General features: G+C 54.3%; 1 protein-coding gene across 5 annotated transcripts; it reads left to right on the forward strand.

Moving 5' to 3' along the window:
• The first annotated feature begins 541 nt into the window (after window positions 1–541).
• On the forward strand, window positions 542–23,315 carry PLCD1 (phospholipase C delta 1). Of its 5 annotated transcripts, none has more exons than XM_057704701.1 (17): window positions 588–700; window positions 4,549–4,685; window positions 4,769–5,574; window positions 8,884–9,048; window positions 12,364–12,592; window positions 19,139–19,268; window positions 19,370–19,601; window positions 20,158–20,359; window positions 20,461–20,605; window positions 20,682–20,831; window positions 20,923–21,081; window positions 21,318–21,477; window positions 21,700–21,816; window positions 22,192–22,370; window positions 22,463–22,595; window positions 22,672–22,821; window positions 22,956–23,315. In XM_057704701.1, the coding sequence occupies exons 3-17, from the start codon at window positions 5,325–5,327 to the stop codon at window positions 23,039–23,041; spliced, it is 2,487 nt and encodes an 828-aa protein (XP_057560684.1). In that variant the 5' UTR covers window positions 588–700; window positions 4,549–4,685; window positions 4,769–5,324; the 3' UTR covers window positions 23,042–23,315. The 5 variants fall into 5 exon arrangements, with proteins under 5 accessions (XP_057560688.1, XP_057560686.1, XP_057560687.1 ...); XM_057704702.1 differs by lacking the exon at window positions 588–700 and having other exon boundaries at window positions 4,769–4,891; window positions 5,348–5,574; XM_057704703.1 differs by lacking the exons at window positions 4,549–4,685; window positions 4,769–5,574 and adding an exon at window positions 2,855–3,016 and having other exon boundaries at window positions 573–700.
• Window positions 23,316–23,508: the final 193 nt, after the last annotated feature.

Below are 23,508 nucleotides of genomic sequence, written 5' to 3' on the forward strand. Positions count from 1 at the left end.
CTTCTGATGTTAGAAACTTTCCAGCGAGACGGGAGGAGGCCCTTCTCCAGACTAGGTCCAGGCATGCCCCTCCAAGGACCTCCTAACTCGTGCCCGTGCACCCATTTTGCAGAAGGGAAAGCAGACGTCCGGGGAGCCGCGGCTGGACGCCTGGACTCTGAGGCTCCCTTTCGCACCAGCCGGGCTGGGCGTCGAACGTTACGCGGTCCCTGCCCCCAGGAGGCCGCCAGATTCTTTCCCGCATCACCCCAACCGCGGCGAGCCGCCCGCAGGCAGGGCGTGGGGCCGGGCCGCCGGCGGTAATGACAGGGCCCGCGGCCTGTGGGTGGCGGCGGCGGAGGAAGCCAGAGGGATCCGGCTATTTCTGGCCGGGACGCGCCCACAGGCCGGGGCCCGGGATGGTCGGGCTGCCCGGCCCCCACCTCTGCCCTCCTCCCCAAACGCCCGGCGGGGCGGGGAGAGGCGCGGGTTGGAGGGCCCAGGGGGCGGGGGCGGGGGCGCGGGCGGGCGGGGGGCGGGGCGGAGTCCCGGGCCCACCTCCGCTCTCCTCCCCCCGCGGTCCATTCGGGTCCCTCCACCGCGCTCGGCTCGGACCCGAGGCAGCCCGCGCTGTCGCTGCGGACGAGTGTCCCGGGGCGCCGCCTCCCCCCGCGCCGCCCGTCGGGCATGGACTCGGGCCGGGACTTCCTGACCCTGCACGGTGAGTGCTCGGCCGGCTCGCGGGGGGACCCCGCCTGGGCCGACCCCGCGGAAAGCCATTCCCGGCCCAGGGCCCGGGACCCCCAGCTCCTCCGGCCGCCCTCCGCCCCGCCCCCGGCCCGCCCCTGGGCCCTTTTGTCGCTTTGAGGAAATCTCGACCCGGGACTGCCGGGCGCGACCCTGGGCGTTTACAGGGCTTGTCGCCCAGACCCGGCCGGTGGGGAGAAGAGGGGTGCGAGTCTGAAGACGTCCCTAAAGACGAGCCCAGGCCCCGCCGCCTCGGGGACTCCCCCTCTCCCTTATCCTGGTCGTGAAAGTGTGGGCTGCGGGGTCTGGCGCGCTCAGAGGGGCCGAGGAGGGAAGGAACCAGCATCCGTGAGTAACCGAGTTCTCTCCGCCCCGTCCAGGCCGCCCGGAGAGTCTCCCCAAAGCCCAGGCGTGCCTGGACCGCGTCAGGGCGCGTGGGTGTGGCGGGGTGGGAAGGGTGGGGCGAGGAGATGTGCGAGGTGAGGTCTGGCCGTGCCGCAGGAACAGCGCAGAAATCATGGTCAGCGATGACCCGGCAGGGAGAAGAAGCCCGATGGCCCCCATCTGCGCACCCTCCTGTCCGGACAGGCCCGAGTCTCAGCTCTGCCTGCCTGCGGCTCTCCCTTTTGTCCAGCCGAGCTCTGTCTCCTCCGACCAACCGGGAAACAGTCTGGGCCGGCGGCTTGCCTTATCGCTGTCTCTCCGGGAGAGAGAGCAGCCGCGGGCTCCGGACTGCAGGGTCTGGAGGTCTTCTAGCTGCACGGGGCCCCCCAGCCTGAGCCTGGCATCTATTGCTCCACCCTGGGGACTCACCCACTCTTAGGAGGCTTTGCCCTCCTGCCTCCCAGGTCAACTGCCAGCTCAGCAAACCCTGCCTCTCTCACACCAATCACTGCTTAACCCCATCTCCCTCTGTTTTCTCGTACCCCTGGAGTCCGAGACGTTAGTGCTTACCACCTATCCATCTAAATCATGCATGGAGATAATAGAAAGGAAAAAGAAAGGCAGAGCCCTCCAGCTGTCCACTAGAGACCCCCTGGAATTCAGGGACACTCGGAGATGTTCCTTTCAGCCAGCGCCCAGTCTGTCTCATTTTCCTGGTTGGCCCAGACCTGGTCCCCACGGCCCAGGGAGACCCTGCTCAGTGCCCAGAGCTGTTACCCTCACACCAGTAGTCTGGGCTCTCAAGGCAAGCTCTTCCAGCTGGGTCATGGGATCCCTGCCCTTTCCAGCGCTCCCTCTTCTCCCCTCAGGACAGAGGTGTCCTTAGTGCTCCTTCCAGACTGGCAGGAAGGGAGGCTGGGCAGCTCAGAAGATCACATTAGAGACCTCTGCTTTCTCTCTCAGCATCCTTTAACTAGTGCTGTGTACTCTTCAGACTGCCACCTCTCCCATGCCTGCTTAACACGCAGATCTCCTAAAGCCCTCTGGTCACTCTGGCACAGCTGTAGCCTCAGCTTATGGTAGAATGGGCTCCATCCTCAGGCATCTGGGCCTTTGTCCAGTCTCTGTCCCTGGGCAGACTTGGTATCTTCCCTGCAGGAGAAGCCATGCAGAGGGTCAGTCAGCACCTCCCAGTTTTGTGGCATGGGCTTGGCAGTCCCGGTCCATCCTGTTTGAGACCTGCCTACCAAGTACCTGACTGTCCAGCTCTCCCTGCAGAGCTGGCATGAACACTGTGATCCCAAGCTGTTTCCCTGAAGGCCCTGCTGCTTCTAGCTCATCACCCAAAATTACTTCTCTTAACTGCCTTTTGTTCCCCCTGCAAACCAGATCGGCAAGCAAGAATCTGTCAAGAGTTGGTGGGGGGAGGAGGTGGTCACTGCCCTGTGCTGGTCCACGTTGTTTAAACTTCCATTGGAGAGTCTCACCTCTTTCTTATTTTTGGTTCTCTAGCATGGGACACACTCTCTGACTTGGGCAGTTAGGGGTCTGCTGCAGAAAGGCTCCCTCCATTGGCCTGGGGAGATATGGGGGCCACCTAGATAAGAGACGTCCCTTCTGTCCTCGCTCCAGATGCTTGCAGAGGCAGTGTAGTATACAGGCATGGGTTATGGAAGCAGACTACCTGTGTTCAAGTCTTAGCTTTTTCATCTTAGACAAATCCCTTGACTTCTTTGTGCCTCAGTTTCTTCATCTGTAAAACGGGGGATAAGAACACTACCTCCCTCATGGATTGCAGTGAGGATTGAATGAGGTAACACATATAAGGCAAGAATGAAAACAGTGCCTCGTCCCCAGCAGGTACTGTGTTCCTACACGAGGCCCACCCCCCAAGTGACCATGTCCTGTGAGTATTCTGTGAGGTGAGGGGGCATAAGGTAGTCCCTAGGCAGGAAGAATGTGACCAGAACTGGGTTTAAGAATCAAGGGGCTCCTGGGGACTTCCGGGGCGGTCCAGTGTTTAAGACTCTGTGCTTCCACTGCCGGGGGCTGGGGTTTGACCGCTAGTCGGGGAACTAAGATCCTGCAAGCCACAAAGCGGGGATAAAAAAAAAAAAAAAAAAGAATCAAGGGTTCCTTCTGGTGCCTCTGAAGCCCTCAGACTGACACTCTCATCCCCTGGCTTCCTCCCCATACTCTGCTTCCTTTGTTCTCTTCATTCTAGTCAGGCCTGCACTGGCTTCTCCAGCAGGTCTCCAGATGTACCCAAAAGGACCTTACTTCCCAAAGCTCTCCCCTCACCGAACACATCCACCTTCACCTCCACTAACTTGTCCGACACAGAATCCCTCCTGCTCCCACCGTAAAAACCGGCATTTGTAAAAGTGCAAGGCAGGGTGTAGGAAGGGCCTCATCTTGGTCCCAGAGACCTGGGCTCTAGTCCTAGCTTTGCCTCTGCTTACACTGTGACCCTGATCAAGTCCCTTTGCCTGTCTGGGCCTGTTTTCTCATCCCTGGGAAAGCAATACCTATTGACAGAGGATGTTGTGAGGATAAAGCACTAGTGAGCAGAGGAGATCTAGGTTGGCCAAGAAGCCAGTACCCCCAAGGGATAACGCTTCCAGAGATCACGGTCATAGCAATTTGGGGTGGCCAGCCCCCTACCCACCTCAGTCATGTTTCAAAGCGATCTATCCCTGGGATTCCATGCCCACATGACACAGACACTCACTGATTCACAATGATCTTAACTTTTTTGTGCCTTAGACCACTTTGGCAGTCTGGTGAAGCCTGTGGACCCCTTCTCAGGATCATGTTTTTAAGTGCATAAACTAAAATACATATGAATTCAATGGAAGCAAATTATATTGAGATGTGATTCTATCCACAGGTCCTTGGGGAATCCTTGGCACTCTGAGTAAACCATTAAACACTGCATGGTTTCTCTAAAACAGAGGTTCCCCTTACACTCAGCTCCAAATGAAGAACAGTCTGTCTGTTCCCATATTCCAGCTCATCTGCATTGACACACATTCTCATGATGTATTATTCTGCGAGGTGTGACCTCAGGCAAGTCGCTCTGCACTTCAGTTTATGGTTATCATTGCGGTGCTTGCCCATGCTAATAACCGGCTTTGCTGGTGACTCAGTGCTGGTGACTGGAGCTGCAGTGAGGCGAATGAAGGAACTATTCAGAGGCAGAGAGTGAAAAAGAGGAGTGAGTCAGGCTTCTGGGTGGGGTCCTGACCTTGGCACACAGTAGGGGCTCAATAAATAATTGCTGGGTGAATGAAAGGGGACACATAACTTACATGAAAGCTCCCACTGTTTCCAAGCACAGTGGCAGCACAGTTTCGTATAGAGTTGGAGTCCTCACCTATTTATCAAAGCAAGCCTGTGTTAATGGACTTACTTTTAAGATCAGCATTTTTTTTCAAGAATTCTATTCGCATTTGGAACCTTGGAGATTATCCCACTCAGGTAGCGAAACTCTCTGAGAAGGAAACGGGGCTGCCTGAGGTTTCCATGTGAGGCAACAGCCCGCTGAGTCACAATGGATTCGTTGAGTAACTTAGGTAAAATATTTGGCGGGTTCCGCTGTCCGGCCCGGGCTCCATCCCGGCTCTGTCTGACCCCGCCCCACCCTGTTGTCCGCTAGACTCTGCAGCCTAGGCCGCCGCCCGGCTGGGCTTCCCTCCAGGATCAATCTCCTCCAGCCCTGCGGTCCTCCGCCAGGCCTCCAGCTGAGGGTTTAGAATTCGCCGCTCAGGCTCCGCCCCCGGTAGGACTCCGCCCCCCACACTGCAGCCACAGCAGAGGTTCCGCCCTCCCTGCCCGAAAACGGCCTTTGCGGTGAGGGACCCTCCCCCGGTTTGTCCCCTGGACCCTGGCTCCGCCCCCGGTCGTCTTCCTGGGTGACTGCCCCACGTCGCCTCCCAGACCCGGCTCCTCCCGCTCGCCACCTCTTTGGCTATGGCTCCGCCCCAATCCTCTTTCTGGGCTCTGACTGTCGCCACTGATCTGCTTCCTGGGTTATGGATTTGTCCCGCTCCGCCTCCCAGCCCCGGCTCCTCCTCCTCCCCTCCTGGCCTTGATTCCCCTCTCGCCGCAACTCCTGGGGGCATCGGTCCTGTCCCTCTGGAACTGGCCCCGCCCCTCAACACGGATTTCTGTATCGCCCCGCCTCTAGAGCCAAGGCCCCACCCCCACTGGTTATGGCCCCGCCCATCTATTCCAGGTCTCCTTCCCTGCTCCCCTCCAAGAAGGCGGTTCCGCTCCTAGGGCCAGGGCCGCCTTCTAGACGCCACACTGTCCTGGGCCAGGCTCAGCGGGCGGCTGGGACACTTCGGAACCTCATGCAGTGCCTGGGGGTCAGGCGCCGAAGTCGGAGCCAGAGGCGCTCCAGAGAGCTCTACCTGCAGGAACAGAGCCTCAAGGTGGCAGCTCTCAATGGGCAGAGGCTGGGTAAGGGATGCAGGGCGCCCCTGAGATCTGCGGAGGCTGGGAAGGCAGATGGGACAGGACGCAGACTGTGTGTTTGTGATCTCGGGCACTGCACCTGTTTAGTTCTGTGAGTGTGTGACCCACGGTGGGGCTGTGTTTGCGGGGGTGACATGTGGAGTGAGTACTGGGGGGAATGGTTACCCTGCACCTTGCCACCCCCAAACCATCCTGTTTACAAACCTAGTGGTGATTCTGTCACTTGTATGGTACTGGGGGCCACTGTGCAGCGATGATGATATGCAGTGCTGTGTAATCAAGTGGCACCAGTGTGACAGTGTGTGATCCAGTGTGATGCTGTGCACCGTGTGTGTGACTATGGGTGACAGATGTGACAGTGGGTGACCCAGGTGACTGAGTGATTCTGTCATCCGTGTTGTGGTGTGTGTGTTCTGTGGATTTTCTGCTGTTACTCTTTGTGGCAGCAAGGCCCTGCGTGGTGGCTGCATAAGGTAATGTTTCCTGGCACTGACTCTGTGGGCAGGCTTCTGCATCCCCACTCCACCATGTGACTTCCTTGAGCCTCAGTTTTATCATCTGTAAAATGGGAACAATGATAGTGCCTTCCTCACAGAGTTGTTGGGGGATTAAATGCATGTACTAAGAACAGGATCTTATTCAAATATGAACTATTATTATTATGGCGGCTGCTATTATTATGACAATGATGGTGTTCTGGCACTGTACGTTGTGTGGCTGTGTGTGACTCCAGGTGAAATATGTGTCACCGCATGTGGTCCATTGTCTCTTCCTGGTTGTGCATGGCAGTGTGTCCTGAGTATGGTAGTATGGTGTGTGTGACTGTGTATGTGTGTGGCTATATCTGTGTAGCTGGGTATTGCCCTGGGTCCCAGACTCAGTCTGTCTCCATTAGACGTCACCCAAGGTACACAGGCAGTGCTCTCGGTTCCTCCCTGCCCCAGCCTCCTATCAGCACTGCAGCCCATCTGCACTTCCCATATGGCCCCTCGCTGTGTGCCAGTAGCCTGGGCAGATTGGTGAGGCTGCAAGGTCAACCCAGGGGCCCCTGAGCTCGGAGGCCCCTCATCACCACCCTCCCACAGGAGGAGAAGATGCTGCAGCTGAGTGAGTGGGGCTGGGTGAAGGGGTGCCCATAGACCTTCTGGGTGCTAAGGGAGCAAGGGTGGGAGGGCGGGCAGCCCAGAGGCCTCAGAAACAAAAGGGCCTAAAACGAGGCTCCGAGATGGAGGTATCTGCTTAGGTTTCCCAGCGGCCCGGAGGGCTACTATTATCATGACCCACCTTGGGACCGAGGTCTATGTTCCGGAAGCCATGTCGGCAGCCAGGGGACTTATCTCTGCCTGACTGCAGACAGGGCCGCAGTCTGGCTCCAGGACAGGATGAACATGTCATCTGCTCAAAGTGTTTTCCAGAGCCGCAGGGTGGGGCTCACCTTCTACCTTCCGAGCCTGCGCCCCTGCTCCCATCTGCGCCGTGTGCAGTGGCTGCTCCTGATGCCCCAGCCTGGGGGGATGGGGGGGTGCAGGCAGAGGGCAAGGAGATGTCCCTCCCAGCTGACCTCAGCCTTGGAAAGGACAGTGGAATCCCCCAGCTGAGTTGAGGCTGAGGCGGCTCGCTCCTCTGGCAGCTGGGAACTACCTTCCCCATCCTCTCGTCTTGAGCCCCACAGACACAGCCACCAGTTGAGGACATCCTGCAGGAGCCCACCCTCCTCCACTGGCCTCCCCTGGGGCTGAAGGGGAACTGCTGACACTAAGGCAGGGGGTGGAGAGACTTGGGTCAAAGGTAGGGGAAGGTCACATCAGACTGTCACCTCTGAGGAGGCCCTGAGACACCTCCTCCAGCACTGTTCCCACCCAGTGTTAATGGGGGAACAGAGGCACAGAGAGGGAAGGAAGTTGCCTAAAGCCATGGGGGGTGGGGACACTGTGTTCCCACGGCTGCAGGCAGGAGATTGGGGAGGGATAGAGGGGGTGGGTGGCTGAGGCCCGGGTAAGTGGTCCAGAAGATTCTGTAGGTACCATGTGTGGGGAGCAGGGCTAGCTGGGGGGTAGGGAGTGGGGTCATGAATAAAGTAGGAGAGCCTATCAGGGGCTGGGGATCTGGGTTCAGAAAAGAAAAGCCTATAGGACTAGGCACAGGCCCCCCAGACTGGACCCACCTGGTCCCTGATGCCACCACTCTGCTGCGGCAGAAGGATAGAGATTGCTGAAAAGCCACAGAGTTTTCGTTTTGGGGACAGAAGTGAGGTGAGGGGGTCTATTGGCTCTGGGCAGAGCTGGCTGCTGGACTCCACGTGGCTAGGGTGATAGGCTCAAGATGTAGATTTAGATGCACCTTTCTCTCTGTTACACTGATGGGTCATTATGGTGGTGGGGGGGGGAGGGGGTGTCTCTCCTTGATCACAGTCGGCATGGATCTGCTTGGGACAAGAGCTCCTGGGAAGCCAGGCCTGGTGGCCCTTTGGTGGCTCCTGCTTGGGCCTCGTAGGATAAAGGGTACTGTCTCTTTGGGAGCCCAAGCCTCAGGCCATCTGGGTCTCTGAAGAGAGCTGGGCAGGACGGGCCAAGCAGCCAGGCCTCTCCCTACCGTGGGGCCCTGGGCCCGCTGCTGCCTTAGCTTCTGAAAGGGCTGCACTGTGCCCTAGGACTGCTATACCCTGAGAGGTCCCAGACCCAGGACACTCAGAGATGGGTGGGCAGGGAGGAGCAGGGCATCCCAACAGGCCCAGACTGGACCTGGTACACATGATTCCCGAGCCTGTAGACTGGGAAGCTGATGGGCTCACCGTGCTCGTGATGCGCTGGGATCCATTTCCACCCGTGTTTACCCCTTTGCTTCCCTCTCTGCCTCATCTTTCAGTCCCAGCTTCTTTCAAGTCACTCTGACCCCCAGGTATGATAGGGAAGAGCCCACTAAGTCTGTCAGAGCAAGGCCATTTCCTACGGGTCTGGTCCCCCAGGAACCAGGTGTTCTTGAATTAGCTGCCCTCTCTTTGTCTATTCAGCTGTGTGGCAGGGGGCAGGTCATAGTGTATAAAGTGTGGCCTTGAGTGGGTGGGTTTCCTAAGGTTCACACGGTCTCACCTGGCATCAGAGATGCCCTCCTGGAGAAGGCAGGGCTCCAGAGTCAGGCTGGATCAAGGGTGACAAAAAGAGAAGTGAATAGAGAGCTGAAGATAAGGCTGGTGGAAACTGGGCTGAGAGGGGCCAGAGGTGGGCATGGCCAGCACAGGGCCTGGGGCAGCAGGGACCCTAGAGGAGGTGGCATCTTACCAGCTCTGCCCCCTAGGCCTACAGAATGACAAGGACCTCCAGGCACTGCTGAAGGGTAGCCAACTCCTGAAGGTGAAGTCCAACTCATGGCGGAGAGAACGCTTCTACAAGCTGCAGGAGGACTGCAAGACCATCTGGCAGGAGTCCCGCAAGGTCATGAGGACCCCGGAGTCCCAGCTGTGTGAGTGCCCTGGGCTGCGGGGGAAGGGGCAGGGTGCTGCCCCTGCGCTTGGATGGGGAAACATGCTGGCCAGGATGGGGTGGGGCTGGAGGTCAATTGTGGACCAGGACCAAAGATAGGGAAACTGAGGCCCAGCTTGGTTGCGCAGAGGTCGGACCAGGATCAGATATGGGGACATTGTGGCTGGCCAGGGTTGGGGAGAAGAGCCAGTTAAATCACTGATAGGCAAACTGAGGCCTAGCCTGGTCTAGAGAGGGCAGTCATGGACCAAGGACCACAGATGGAGATGCTCAAGCCTTTTGCAGTGGGAATCCATAGCCACGACCACAGATGGGGAAAGCCAACCACAGATGGGGAAAGGCGGGCTCCCAAGTAGGGAGGGAGCTGGACAGTGTTGCCTGAACTCACAGGTATCTATGCAGACATTTGTGGGAAGGAGGGAAGTCGGGCCCACTAGGGCCCAGGTGTGGTGAGGCCCAAAGTCCAGGGGCAGATAAGGCCCTTCCGGGTATCAGTGGCCAGGATGTGGGTGGGGCTGCAGGAGGCAGCTCCTCCCTGGACTGGAGCCAGAACAGGGAGCTAGGGTGGAGCAGTACTGGGACTTGCACAGAGAGGCCTTGGCTGGGCAGCTCCCTTGAGGTTGTGGGCCTGAGGGCTTTCTGGAAGCTTCAGCAAAGGTCCAGGAATCCAAAGCTCAGGCCTGCAGATGGAGAGTGCCTCCTGCAAAGTTTTAGGAAGAAAGTTCTGCCAACTGCAGCTGCCTTTTAACACAGAATGCCCTATAAATTTTGCAGAATGAGAGGTGAGAAAATTTTAGACCAAAGCTATCCAAAAGAACTTTCTATGATAATGGAAATGTCCTATATCTGTGCTAATATGTCAGCTACTAGCCACCTGTGGCCATTGAGCACTGAACTGTGGCTAGTGTGACTGAGGAATTGGATTCTTTATTTTACTGAATTTTAATTAATTTATATCTAAATAGCCACATGTGGCCGGTGGTACAGAAAGATCACTGCAGCTGGATTTCTCACACAGTCCAAAACCCTGGAAATCCCTCACCCATTCACTTGCCCTTGGCTGGGGGGTGGGGGTGAAGGGGAGGCAGGGTCAGCTCATTGGCAGGTCTCTGGGGAGTGAGACCAGACACAGGGGACAGGACCCAGGTGGGAAGGAGGCAGGAGGAAAGAGAGGGTCAGCTCACTGAGGGTGCCCCAGGAAGGGTCTGCCAGGCCCCAGGACACTGGACAGGAACCTGAGAAGGTGTGGCCTGCAGGCCCATGGCCTGTGGCAGGGCCAGAGGGGAGGCAGGACAGGAGCAGGGTCGGATGGGGAGAGCCCAGCTGGGTCTTGGGAGCTGTGGGCCATGGGAGGTCTGAGCAGGGCAGGGCCCGGTGGGAGGGGATAGAGCCTGAAGCGCTCTCAGAAAAATACCCTGCATGTTTGTCTGCCACATAATACAGGAGTGACCCACCCCTTACCTCCGGCTCCAGCCAGGTTCCTTCACGGGGCTCTGCCCTGATATGGGGTTTCCTGTTAGACGCCAGCAGTTGGTGGCACTGTGGGAACAGGGCATCTTACTCTCTGAGCCGTGGGGATTCCCGGGAGCTCGCCCACCAGTCAGTAAACGTACAAGGTTCCCAGTGTGTGCCAAGCACTTGGCAGGGGTGGGAGGAGGGCAGAATGAGGAGCAGGAGATCTGGGCCCTTCCAGACCTGGGCTGGTGAGATGGGAACCTCATACCGGGACAGCTGTGAGCACAAGGACAGGAGGAACCTCCCAGGCAGGATACCCAGTATGAGCAAAGGTGCAGGGGTGAGAACGAGGCAGGGCTGTGAGTGAGGGGCCTGCACCCTGACAGGAGGGGCCACGGGGCGACAGGTGGAGGCTCGGGCCCCAGGTGCGCTCAGGTGAGGAGCATGGCTCCTAACCCCAACATGAGGCTCTTTTTCATGTCAGAGACAGAGACAGGTCTGGGCTAAGCATGCCCGCCGGGCTTCTTCCGTCCTCTGGGTGAGCAGTGAGACTGCCCTCCACTGTGCTCCACCCCCAGGGAAACGGAGGCCAGGAGAGTGGGGAGGGGAGCAGTCCCCCAGTTCTCTCTGCCTCTGCTTCCTGCTCCCTAGGTCTCCCACGATCCGGACCCCACTAGCCTCCTTCAGCCCTGGTTCCTGTAGGCAGACAGGATTATCAGCAGGGAAGGCATCTGGATTCTCTCTCTGCTGCGGCTCAGGGAGCTGGCCTCCACCGCCCAGGCTTCCTGTTTTCGCTCCCAGCCTGGGCCAGCTGCAGCTGGTGTGGGGCCTAGCGGGCCCCTGGAGGCTGTGGGTGGAGGGATTGAGCAGGGATAACCCCTGCACCCCGGATGGCCCAGGGCTCGTGGGTCCCACACCTTCGTCTGCTGCCCGGGCTGGCACGTGCCACACGTGTGGAGCCTGCGGGTGGCCAGGAGGCCCCTGGGCACTCTTGCGGGTAGTCACTGGGAAGGACAGGCAGGCTTTCAGCCAGAGCTGGTCTAGGACCCAGGAGAGATGGACGTGGATGGCTCGGGATGGGGACGGGGCAGGGCAGAGCCTGGACCCTGATGCTGTGAACCCAGCTGGTGGCACTAGCTCCTAGCCAGGCCAGGGAGGGCACCTCTGAGTTGAAAGGGGGGTGAGTAGGGCCTTGCTGCTCCCTCAAGCTTGGAGGGCTGGGCTGCAACAGGAGGGGCTCCCTGGCTCCCAAGGGCAGAATGACGTCATCTCAGACCCCCAGGGGCACCCTCCAGTCTACCTCTTGGGATCCTGGAGCACCATCCCTGCCAAGGGGCTCCCTGAGATCAAGACACACAGATACACACAGGGCAAGGCGCTGGCTGCCCCCTGACACAAGCACTTCTCCCTCTGTCACTGGCCCTCTGTCCCTAGACCCCAGGTCAGGGCTGACTGCGGGTGGCTCCAGGCTCCTGAGTGGTCAGGACACTCTCAGGACTGTCTTGGGGTAGGGGGGAAGGACCCAAAGTCAAGTACAACAGGAGAGTGTGTGTCTCCTCTCTGTCACGGGCCAAGCTCCAGAATGGTGTCTCCCTATCTCTGTCCGAGAACCCTGCCCCAATCCTCTCCCAGGGGCCCTGCATCCTCCTAGCACAGAAATGGGGGGCCTGGGACCTGAGATGCCCTTCCCACCCTAAAGTCAATCTCTCTCTGCCTGGGCATTTCCACTCTGCCCGCTACAGCTGTCTCCCATTATTTCTCCACCTCTTTTTTGCCCCCACTTTGGCCATCCTCCTGCCCCTCACGGCTCTCTCTGCCCACCCCCACCCCCTTCTTGCAGTCTCCATCGAGGACATTCAGGAGGTGCGGATGGGGCACCGCACAGAGGGCCTGGAGAAGTTTGCCCGGGACGTGCCCGAGGACCGCTGTTTCTCCATCATCTTCAAGGACCAGCGCAACACTCTAGACCTCATCGCTCCATCACCCGCTGACGCCCAGCACTGGGTGGAGGGCCTGCGCAAGATCATCCACCACTCGGGCTCCATGGACCAGAGCCAGAAGCTGCGGCAGTATCCTTTTGGTGGCAGTGGGTCCAGGTCTAACCTGTGGATACTGGCTACGGTTGTTCCCAGGACAACCTGGGTATGGAAGACACCCAGCTTGGGCTATCATACCAAAATACCATAGACTGCGTGGCTTAAACAACAGAAATTAATGTTCTCACAGTTCTGGAGGCTGGAAGTCCAAGATCAGGGTGCCAGCAGGGGCGGGTTCTGGGCTCTCTTCCTGGCTTGTAGATGGCTGCCTTCTTACTGTCTTCACATGGCAGACAAAGAGAGAGGGAGAGAGCGAGAGCACATGCGATCACATCTCTGGTGTCTCTTCTTATATGGGCAGTAATCCCATCATGAGGGCCCCACTCATGGCCTCATCTAAGTCTCTCAAGGCCTCATCTCCAAATACATCACATTGAGGGTTAGGGCTTCAACATGTGAATTTTGGGGGAACACAAGGGAAGCAGGGAAGGTACCTGGAGCCCTCTTTGGTCTACTCAGAGCCGAGGGCCAGATGGCAACGTAGCCCCCTGAAGACCCTCATCCCCGCTCTCTAACCAGCATGGAGTTGGGAGGCTGGGAGGCTAAGGGGCGCTGCCTGCTTCAATGGGAGACCTAGTCTGGATATTTTAATGTCTGCTAGAGTTACTGCATTTTTTTCTCTCTGGGAGTTTGGGAGGCCATGGTATACTCCCACTTACCCCCATGCCCTGTGCCCTTCTTTGGGGAGTGGTCAAGGTCCCCCAGGCCTGGTGTGCAGGCCAGCCTGTGGGCTTGAAACAAATTCACCTCGAAACCTAGGTGCACAACAACATACTAGTCTATGGCTTAAAGTGATCAAGCTTCAGGCATATAGGATTATACATAGGGTGGAACCAGCTCTTTTTTTTTCTTATGACCAGCTTTATTGAGATATAGTTCACATGATCATGTAATTCATCCACTTAAAGTGTACAAGTCCATGCTTTTTAGTGTATTCAGAGTTATGCAACCATCACCCCCAAAATAAACCCCATACCCTTTAGCAGTCCCCATTTCCCCACAACCCCCCAGCCCTAGACAACCACTAATCTCCTTTCTGTCTCTATACATTTGTCTTTTCTGGACATATTATATAAATGGAATCATACAGTCTTTTGTGACTGGCTTCTTTCACTTAGCATAATGTTTTTAACGTTCATCCATGTCGTAGCCTGTGTCAGTACTTCCTTCCTTCTGTTTGCTTAATACTACTCCGTTGTATGGCTAGTTCACATTTTATTTATCCAGTCAGCAGCTGATGGACATTTGGGTTTCTGCTTCTCTGAATAATGCTGCTGTGAACATTCGTGTATAAGTTTTTGTGGGGACATATGTTCTCATTTCTCTTGCGTATGTACCTAGAGTTTCTGAGTCTTGTGGTAACTGTATATTCAACCCCTTGAGGAACTGTCCAACTATTTTCCAAAGAGGAAATTTAGATTCCCACCAGCAGTGTATGAGACTTCTTGATTTTTCACATCCTCGCTAACCCTTGTTATTATCTGTCTTTTTTATTATAGCCGTCCTTGTGGGTTTGGAGTGGCATTTCATTGTGGTTTTGATTTGCATTTCCCTGATAGCTAATGGCGTTGAGCATCTTTACATGTGGTTATTGGCCATTTGTATATCTCTTTGGAGAAATAGCTATTCAATAGATCCTTTGCTCATTTGTTGTTGTTAAGTTCTTTTTAATGCAGCTATTAATTTTGATTTTAAATTGTGGTAATATGTACATAAAATTTACTCTTAATCATTTTTAAGTGTATAGTTCAGTAGTGTTATGTACATTCACATTGTTGTGCAACCATCTCCAGAACTCTTTTCATCTTGTAAAACTGAAACTCTGTACCCATTAAACAGTAACTCCCCATCCCACCCTTTCCCAGCCCCTGACAACCACTGCTGTACCGTCTGTCTCTATGAACTTGATTACTCTAGGTTCCTCATATAAGTAGACTCATACAGTATTTGTCATTTTGCCACTGGCTTATTTCACTTAGCATAATGTCCTCAAGGTTCATCCATGTTGTCACATATGTTAGACCTTCCATCCTTTTAAAGGCTGAAAAATATTCCAATGTATGTATATACCACAATTGTTTATTCATTCACCCATTAACGGACACTTAGGTTGCTTCCACTTTTTGTCCATTATGAATAATACTGCTATGAATGTGGGTGTACAAGTATCTTTCTGAGACTCTGTTTTCAGTTCTTTGGGGTATTTACCGAGAAGTAGAATTGTTACATCATAGGGTGATTCTATTTTCAACTTTTTGAGGAACCACTATACTGTTTTCCATAACATCTGTACCACTTTACATCCCCACCAACAGTGCACAAGGGTTCCAGTTTCTCCACGTCCTTACCAACAGCTGTTATTTTCTTTTTAAAATAGGTATCTTATTGTGGTTTTGATTTGCGTTTCCCTAATGATTAATGATACTGAGCATTTTTTTATGTGCTTTTGTACATCTCCTCTGGAGAAATGTTTATTCAGATCTCTGGCCCATTTTTTAAATTGAGCTGTCTTTTTATTATTCAGTTGTAAGAGTTTTTTGTTTTTTAATATTCTAAACACAAGTCTCTTATCAGATATATGCTCTGCAAATAATTTCTCCCATTATGTGGGTTCTTTTCTTTTTTCTTTTTTGTGGTATTCTCTGAAGCACAAAAGTTTTTAGTTTCAGTGAAGTCGAATTCATTTACTTTTTGCTTTTGTTGCTTGTGTTTTTTGATGTCATATCTTTGTATAACCCCAAATCATAAACATTTACTATCTTGTATAACCCAAAGTCACAAACATTTACTCTTATATTTTCTTCTTATAGTTTTAGCTCTTGCATTTAGGTCTTTGATTCATTTTGAGTTATTTTCTGTATATGGTGTGATGAGGGATCCAACTTCATTTTTTTTGCATGTAGCCATACAGCTGTTCCAGCACCATTTGTTGAAAAGGCTATTCTTTCCTCATTAAATTATCTTTACACCCTTGTCAAAAATCAGTTGACCATAAATATGAGGGTTTACTTCATGACTCTCAATTCTATTCCATTTATTTAAATGTCTATTCTTGCACCAGCACAATACTTTAGGTACTGTCAGTTTGTTCGAAGTTTTGAAATTGTGAAGTGTGAGTTTCCCAAATTTGTTCTTTGCTTTCAAGATTGTTTTGACTATTCTGGGTCCCTTGAACTTCCATGTGAATTTGAGGACTGAGTTGTCAATTTCTGCAAAGTAGCCAGCATGACCGTGATAGGTATCGTGCTAAATCTGTGGATCAATTTGGAGAGTATTCCTCATTAAACAATATCAAGTCTTTCTGATCTGCAAATATGGGGTATCTTTCCACTTATTTAGATCTTTAATTTCTTTCAATGATGTTTTGTGGCTTTCAGAGTATAAGTTATGCATTGAAAGAATTTGTATTTTTATTCATTTTGATGCTACTGTATGGAATTATTTTCTTAATTACATTTTCTGATTATTCATCGCTAGTGTAAATCCACCTCCTTTGGGGGACACATTTTGAACCCTGTTAGTTCCCTTTGCTGTGTGCTCTTCAGCATTTCAAAGGCTTTTAAGTGTTTTTTCTCAAGGTTATATCTGCTTGACTTTGAGGCTTCTTTTTTTAATTTTTTAATTTTAATTTTTGTTTATTTTTTGGCCGTGCCGCACTACATACGAGATCTTAGTTCTCTGACCAGAGATTGAACCCGCGCCCCCTGCAGTGGAAGCATGGAGTCTTAACCACTGGACGGCCCGGGAAGTACCTGAGCTTTCTTAAAAGCCCAATTCTGTGGCACTTTTGTGAGAGTCATTCCGTTCGCATAGGCTTGTACTTCGAGGATCTCATGCCCTCTGCAGGCTTCTGCTGCCCAGACCTTGAGATCATAAAGCCACCCCAGCCTGCTGAAGACCAGTTGGCACTGGGACCTCATGCTTGGGTGGACCACTCTGAACTTGACTTTTTTACTTGGAATGCTACCATAATTTTTAAAATGTAAATATATACATACATAAAACATACATATATATAAATAAAATTTTTTAAATATGGGTATGTTAGAATGAAATTTTAAAGGCCGAGAAAATCCACCTCCTCTAGAAACTGCTGATATTTGGGTTCTCCCTCTGATATTTTCTTTTACTTATTTATTTATTTATTTATTGGCTGAGTTGGGTCTTCATTGCTGTGCACGGGCCTTCTCTAGTTGCGGCGTGGGGGCTACTCTTCATTGACGTGCACAGGCTTCTCACTGCAGTGGCTTCTCTTGTTGCAGAGCACGGGCTCTAGGTGCGTGGGCTTCAGTAGTTGTGGCACCTGGGCTCAACAGTTGTGGCTCGCGGGCTCTAGAGCACAGGCTCAACAGTTGTGGCACACGGGCTTAGTTGCTCCTTGGCATGTGGGATCTTCCTGGCCCAGGGCTCGAACCCATGTCCCCTGCATTGGCCAGGAGATTCTTAACCACTGCACCACCAGGGAAGCCCCTCTCCCTTTAATATTTTCTGGCTGCATTTCATTTTGCCTAATGATGCATTTGCCAAAAACAGTGGAGATCATACATTTGTATCCGTTGTCTGTGTGACATTCTGTTGTCATTATTTCCCTGTGTTAGTATAGTCTCCATAAACAGCTTTATTCATGACTGTGTGCTATTCCACTGAGTGGATATACAGTAAATTAGTGATCCACTCTCTCGGTGTCAAACATTTCCTTTTTTTCACCATATAAACAACACTATAAATAACACTATAAACAACTCTGCAAAGAACTACGTTCATAAAAACCTTACAGTATTTAGGAGGATTTCCTTACCGATGGAGTCCTAGAAGTGGAATTACTGAGTCAACTGATGTAACAGATTAAAGCTTTAGCTATCCCTGCATCACTTTCCTAAGGGTTGTACCAATTTACAAGAGTTAGTCAAAAATTATCCACATTCTGGATGTAGAATTTATTTTAATTAACTTATAGAAAAGACAAATACACCATTTTTCAACATAATCACCTTGCTTTTCAAGGACACTTTGTCCATCTGTCAACAAGCTTTCATATTCCCTCGTTAAAAAAGGTTTTGGGCTGAGCCGTGAGCTACGAATGCACTGCTTCAACAAAAGTGAATCCAGCTCCTTCTTGATGGCTGACACTTGTGTGACCTTCCTTGAACTTCGCTATCCATTCATACACACTTCTTTGTGACAAAACACTTTCCCCGTATTGCGCATAGTCTTCGATAAATAATGGCACCAGGTACACTTGCAGACCACCAAAAATGAATCACTGCACGCTGCTCTTGTTTCGTGCAAATCACAAATGGGGCATCCATTTTTGTTCATACTGCAGTTACAAATGAACTGATGTAACACATTCACACTTGCACAGCAGTGACCCAGGAGACAGTAGCCTTGAACAGAAAGTGCTGATAAAACTTCTGTGCAGCCAACAGAAGTTTTAATATAACCAGAGTGCGGATAATTTTTGACTCACCTGCTTACTTTGCCCACGTGATGGATGAGACAGTCCACTTCACCTCACCCTTACCTGCACTAGGTAACATGCTTTTAAGCTGCTAATTTTATAGTTTAAGAAATTGCATCTCATTTCCAAATTGTTAATAACTTCGATTACAAGTAATGTTTGCCAAAGGTCAATTTATATCCCTTTCTCATTTAGTTATTAGGGTCAGCATATTGTTTTCTTTTTATTCATTCTTCAAAGCCTTTGCTGCAAATGCTTCCTCCAGTCTGTCAGATGACTTTATTTTTTCTTTATTTAATCCTCAGAATTTTAAAAAGTTTATATGGCATGATTTATGCTGTTGTTTCTTTTGGGATTTCTTCCAAAACCTGCAATCATGTTTTCATTGTGCTGATGGGTTCCCATTGCCTTGTTCTATAATTAGCTCTCTGTTTTCTGTGGAATGTAGTATGGAGCCTCTTCTCCTCTGGTTCTCAAGGTCAAGTCTGATGGGAGAGATGGAGGGAAAGGAGAAAGTGGGGGCCTAAGTGCCCCAATCATGACGCCATGATCCAGGCTTTGTGTTTGTGTGTGATGTCCCCACCTTCTGATCAGTGGCTTGAAATTTGCTGTTTCCTCCTAAATAAGCCTCAAGTGCTTTAGTCAAATTGGGTATCCATTACATATTGAAAACCAAAAGGACATACCTTGAAATGTTAACAGTAGTTACCCCAGGTGATAGGCCTATGGGGGCTTTGTTTAATTTTCTGCATTTTCTAAATTGTCTATAATGAATCCTTTTAGAATGAGAAAAGAAATGTTTTTGAAATTTTGACACGGTTCAAAACCAGAAAATAGGAAAAAGATTCCTTCATTGGATGTCACATTTCCTTCAAAGAGGCCACCAGGTCTTACCCCTGAAATGCAGATGTGCCAGAATTCAGGCCTGCGGGGAGCTATGTCTACAGGGGACCTCAGTCCACCTGAGCCCAGGAGTTGACCCTGAGTTTGAACCGTGCCTGTGGCTGGGACCTCGGGGGTACCAGGGCCGCTGGGTTCTTTCCTTACTTCCCACCCAGCTGGATTCATTCCTGCTTGCGAAAAGCTGACAAAAACAAAGACAACAAGATGAGCTTCAAGGAGCTGCAAAACTTCCTGAAGGAACTCAACATCCAGGTGGACGACAGCTATGCCCGAAAGATCTTCAGGGTGAGGCAGGAAGTGAGGGCTGGGTCTGCCTGGCAGTGCGTCCTTGACCGCAGCCTGGGACCTGCTCTGAGCCCTGCCTACCTGGCGTCCTGGCTCTGCAGGAATGTGACCACTCTCAGACAGAATCCCTGGAGGACGGGGAGATAGAGACCTTCTACAAGATACTGACCCAGAGGAAGGAGATCGACCGCACCTTCGAGGAGGCCGCGGGCTCGGGGGAGACCCTGTCGGTGGATCAGTTAGTGACCTTCCTGCAGCACCAGCAGCGGGAGGAGGCAGCGGGGCCTGCACTGGCCCTCTCCCTAATTGAGCGCTACGAGCCCAGCGAGACGGGTGAGGGCCTGTGACCTGCAGTCCCAGGGCCACGAAGGGCGGGGAGACCCCTGGGGAGGCGGCAGCCCAAGAGTAGGGAGCTGGAGGGAAGGGGACGCCTCCGCCAGCCCCAGGGCCCCTGGTCAGTATCTCCCTGCCCCACGAAAGCAGATGGCAGGCAGATGAGAGGCAGGGACCCTCTCTTGGTTCCTCCTTCAGGGGGTTTGAGGACCCCTCCCCCAGGAAATGGAGAGGGAGGAGGCTGGAAAAGCAGGCACTCCTGCCTCCCTCTTTGCACACACACTGGGCCCAAGGCTTTAAGACATCAGATGGCAGCCCAGTCCTGGAGAAGGAGATGAAGCCCTGCCCTCGGGGGGCCTCACAGCATGGGGGACAGAAGAGGAGGAGACAAAGAGACTACCCTGGGTAGTCCCGGTCTGGTCAAGAGACTCAAACGTGCCCCCTTCCAAGAGATACCGAGGACCAGCTCAGGACGGGAGGCAGGCGGAGTGGGGAACCTCCTCCCAGAGCGGCGCCGGCCTCGGGCTCTGACGGGCGCCGGCCTCCCGCTTCCCAGCCAAGGCGCAGCGGCAGATGACCAAGGACGGCTTCCTCATGTACCTGCTCTCGGCCGACGGCAGCGCCTTCAACCTGGCTCACCGGCGGGTCTACCAGGACATGGAGCAGCCGCTCAGCCACTACTTGGTGTCATCTTCTCACAACACCTACCTGCTGGAAGACCAGCTCACCGGGCCCAGCAGCACCGAAGCCTACATCCGGTGCGGCATGGCCACCTGGGCGTGACAGGGCGGGGCCGGGCGGGGCGGGGCTGGCCGTGACCTGGGCGGGACCGAGGGCCTAGCTGCCACCCCACCCGCAGGGCGCTGTGCAAAGGCTGCCGCTGCCTGGAGCTCGACTGCTGGGATGGGCCCAACCAGGAACCGGTCATCTATCACGGCTACACCTTCACCTCCAAGATCCTCTTCTGCGACGTGCTCAGGGCCATCCGGGACTACGCCTTCAAGGTGGGCGCGCCCCTGGGGGTGGGGAGGGGGATGCTCGGGGCCACCAACCTCTCCTAATCTGCCCTTGGGCCTCCAGGCGTCCCCCTACCCCGTCATCCTGTCCCTGGAGAACCACTGCAGCCTGGAGCAGCAGCGCGTGATGGCGCGACACCTGCATGCTCTCCTGGGCCCCATGCTGTTGGATCGGCCATTGGACGGGGTCACCACCAGCTTGCCTTCCCCTGAGGTGCCTGACGGGGATGGGGTGCCCAGAGGAGAGGGCAGGCGACTGGCCGGGAGGCCAGCTGGGTCTTGACCAGATGCCCTTCCACCCTTAGCAACTGAAGGGGAAGATCTTGCTGAAGGGGAAGAAGCTTGGGGGGCTTTTCCTCCCCGGAGGGGAAGGCAGCCCTGAGGCCATTGTGGTGTCAGACGAGGATGAGGCTGCTGAGATGGAGGATGAGGCAGTGAGGAGCCAAGTGCAGCACAAGTCCACGGTTTGCGGGGGAACTCCGGCGGGGGCGCGCGGGCAGCCGTGGGGCCTTCCCCCATCATCACCCTCCATTACCTCGCGGGGTGTTTGCCTTGTCCGGGTTCTCTGTGGCTGCAACTCAGACCCTCTGCCCCCTCTCTCTGTCTCCCTCTCTGTGTCTCTGTGTCTGGGTTTCTGGCTCTCTCAGTGCCCCCTTGCCCCAACCTCTGAATCTAACCTGGGCCTCCCCATGGCCCCCAGGAGGACAAGCTCAGGCTAGCGAAGGAGCTCTCTGATATGGTCATTTACTGCAAGAGCGTCCACTTTCGGGGCTTCCCCAGCCCTGGCACCCCGGGGCAGGCTTTCTATGAGATGGCATCCTTCTCTGAGAACCGTGCCCTCCGAATGCTCCAAGAATCAGGTAAGCCTGGCCCTGACCCCGCCCCCCCACCCCCCCCCAGCCTGCCCCAGGGTGCTGTCCATCTATCTGACCATCTGAGCTGGCCAGACCCAGGACTGGCTCCCACCCCTCCAGATATTGTCCAGAGCTGGCACCCCACACTGTTACGAAACAGAGCTGGTAGGGAGGGGGCTCGGGCTCACCAGGAGGCCTCTGCTTCTGACCAGCGCGCATCCCCCTCAGGAAACAGCTTTGTCCGCCACAACGTGAGTCACCTGAGCAGGATCTACCCCGCTGGATGGAGAACAGACTCCTCCAACTACAGCCCTGTGGAGATGTGGAACGGGGGCTGCCAGATCGGTAAGGGCTGGCTGGGGCTTGCAGGAAGCCTGGGTGAGGGTTTCCATCTCAGCCTTTGGGGACCCAGGCAGAGCCAGATGCAGGGATTTGTGGGCTCAGGAGCTGGTACTCTCAGTTTGGAAATATCCCCCACCAGCAAATACAGTGTCTGAAATGCATCATCAGCACACCGGTCCTTTGAATTCTCGCACCAGAAATGGAATGCAAGGTTGGTGTGGTGGGTCAGTTAAGGCAGCAGGAGGGCAGTAGGCATCGGAGTGATCCTGGACCCTGCTTCTGCCTCACCGTGTGACTCTGGGCCTCAGTGTACCCCAAGCAGGCTGGGCTCTGGGGCCCCCGAGCCCACAGCCTGTGACTGCTCTGTCCTACCTGTAGTGGCCCTGAACTTCCAGACACCTGGGCCAGAGATGGACGTGTACCAGGGCCGCTTCCAGGACAATGGGGCCTGTGGGTACGTGCTGAAGCCTGCCTTCCTGCGAGACCCTGACTCCACCTTCAACTCCCGTGCCCTGGCTCAGGGGCCTTGGTGGGCTGAGAAGCGGCTCAATGTCAGGGTATGGCCAGCCCCAGGAGGGACAGGTGCCTTGGGCCTCCCGTTCCCCCCACTACCATCCTGAACCCTTCATTGCTCCCCACCTTTCCTCAGGTCATCTCAGGGCAGCAGCTGCCAAAAGTCAACAAGAATAAGAATTCAATTGTGGACCCCAAGGTGACAGTGGAGATCCACGGCGTGGGCCGGGACATGGCCAGCCGCCAGACCGCTGTGGTCACCAATAACGGTATGTGCCAGGGCCGGGCCCGGCCCGGCTTCTGGAGCTGGCGTCTGTGCCGTTGACACGGTGCCTGCACCCCTAGGTTTCAACCCATGGTGGGACACGGAGTTTGAGTTTGAGGTGGTTGTGCCGGAGCTGGCCCTGGTGCGCTTTGTGGTGGAGGACTACGACGCCTCCTCCAAGAACGACTTCATTGGCCAGAGCACCATCCCCTTGACCAGTCTCAAGCAGGGTGAGTGTTGGTTGAGGGAGGGGATGACTCACGAGGAGGCATCTCTTGGGAAGGGGCCGGCTGTCCCTTGAAGCATTCTCCCTGAGTGACCAGAACTCTCCCTGTGCTCTCCTCCCCACCCATCCGCCTGCCAGGATACCGCCATGTCCACCTCTTGTCCAAGAACGGAGACCAGCACCCATCTGCCACGCTCTTTGTGAAGGTGGCCCTCCAGGACTAGGCTCGGGGAGTCTGGTGAGGGCTGCCCTGAGCAGACCAGGCCCTCTGTCCACGTCTGGGGCAGGACAGGGGCTGCTCCCAACCTCTCACTCAGAGCTGGCAGCCCCACACTGCCTTCAGCTCCAACCTGCTGTCTGTGCTGCTGCCTCCTGGGAGCCCGGGAGCTGACCCAGTCCCTGGAGCTGTCCTCAATTCCGTTAGGAACGACACTACAGCCCTCTCCATCCTCCAGCTGGGCCCTAGGTTGAGGGTTTTTATAAAAACCGTAAGACTGAGTACTGTGGTCTCTTTACCTGGACAGCAGAGAAATCCCTTTAGAGCGTGCGTGCACCAGAGCACTGGGGCCCAGCACCTCACTCTCCACTTCGCCAACCACACACTGGAGCGAGGGGGTCATCTGTCCCCCTGGGCTGGAGGGACCAGCAAGAAACAGACCCCTGCATGGTGGAGGGTACAGAGGGCTCAGTT

This window comes from Hippopotamus amphibius, chromosome 13 (assembly GCF_030028045.1).
Source record: "Hippopotamus amphibius kiboko isolate mHipAmp2 chromosome 13, mHipAmp2.hap2, whole genome shotgun sequence".
In the NCBI taxonomy this organism is placed as follows: domain Eukaryota; kingdom Metazoa; phylum Chordata; class Mammalia; order Artiodactyla; family Hippopotamidae; genus Hippopotamus; species Hippopotamus amphibius.

Bases quoted from the DNA above. Each gene is read 5' to 3' on its own strand.
- PLCD1 (XM_057704701.1), top strand. From the start codon at position 5,325: ATGGCCCCGCCCATCTATTCCAGGTCTCCTTCCCTGCTCCCCTCCAAG. The intron at 22,596-22,671 runs GTATGTGCCAGG...CTGCACCCCTAG, and splicing joins CGCTGTGGTCACCAATAACG to GTTTCAACCCATGGTGGGAC. The intron at 22,822-22,955 runs GTGAGTGTTGGT...TCCGCCTGCCAG, and splicing joins CTTGACCAGTCTCAAGCAGG to GATACCGCCATGTCCACCTC.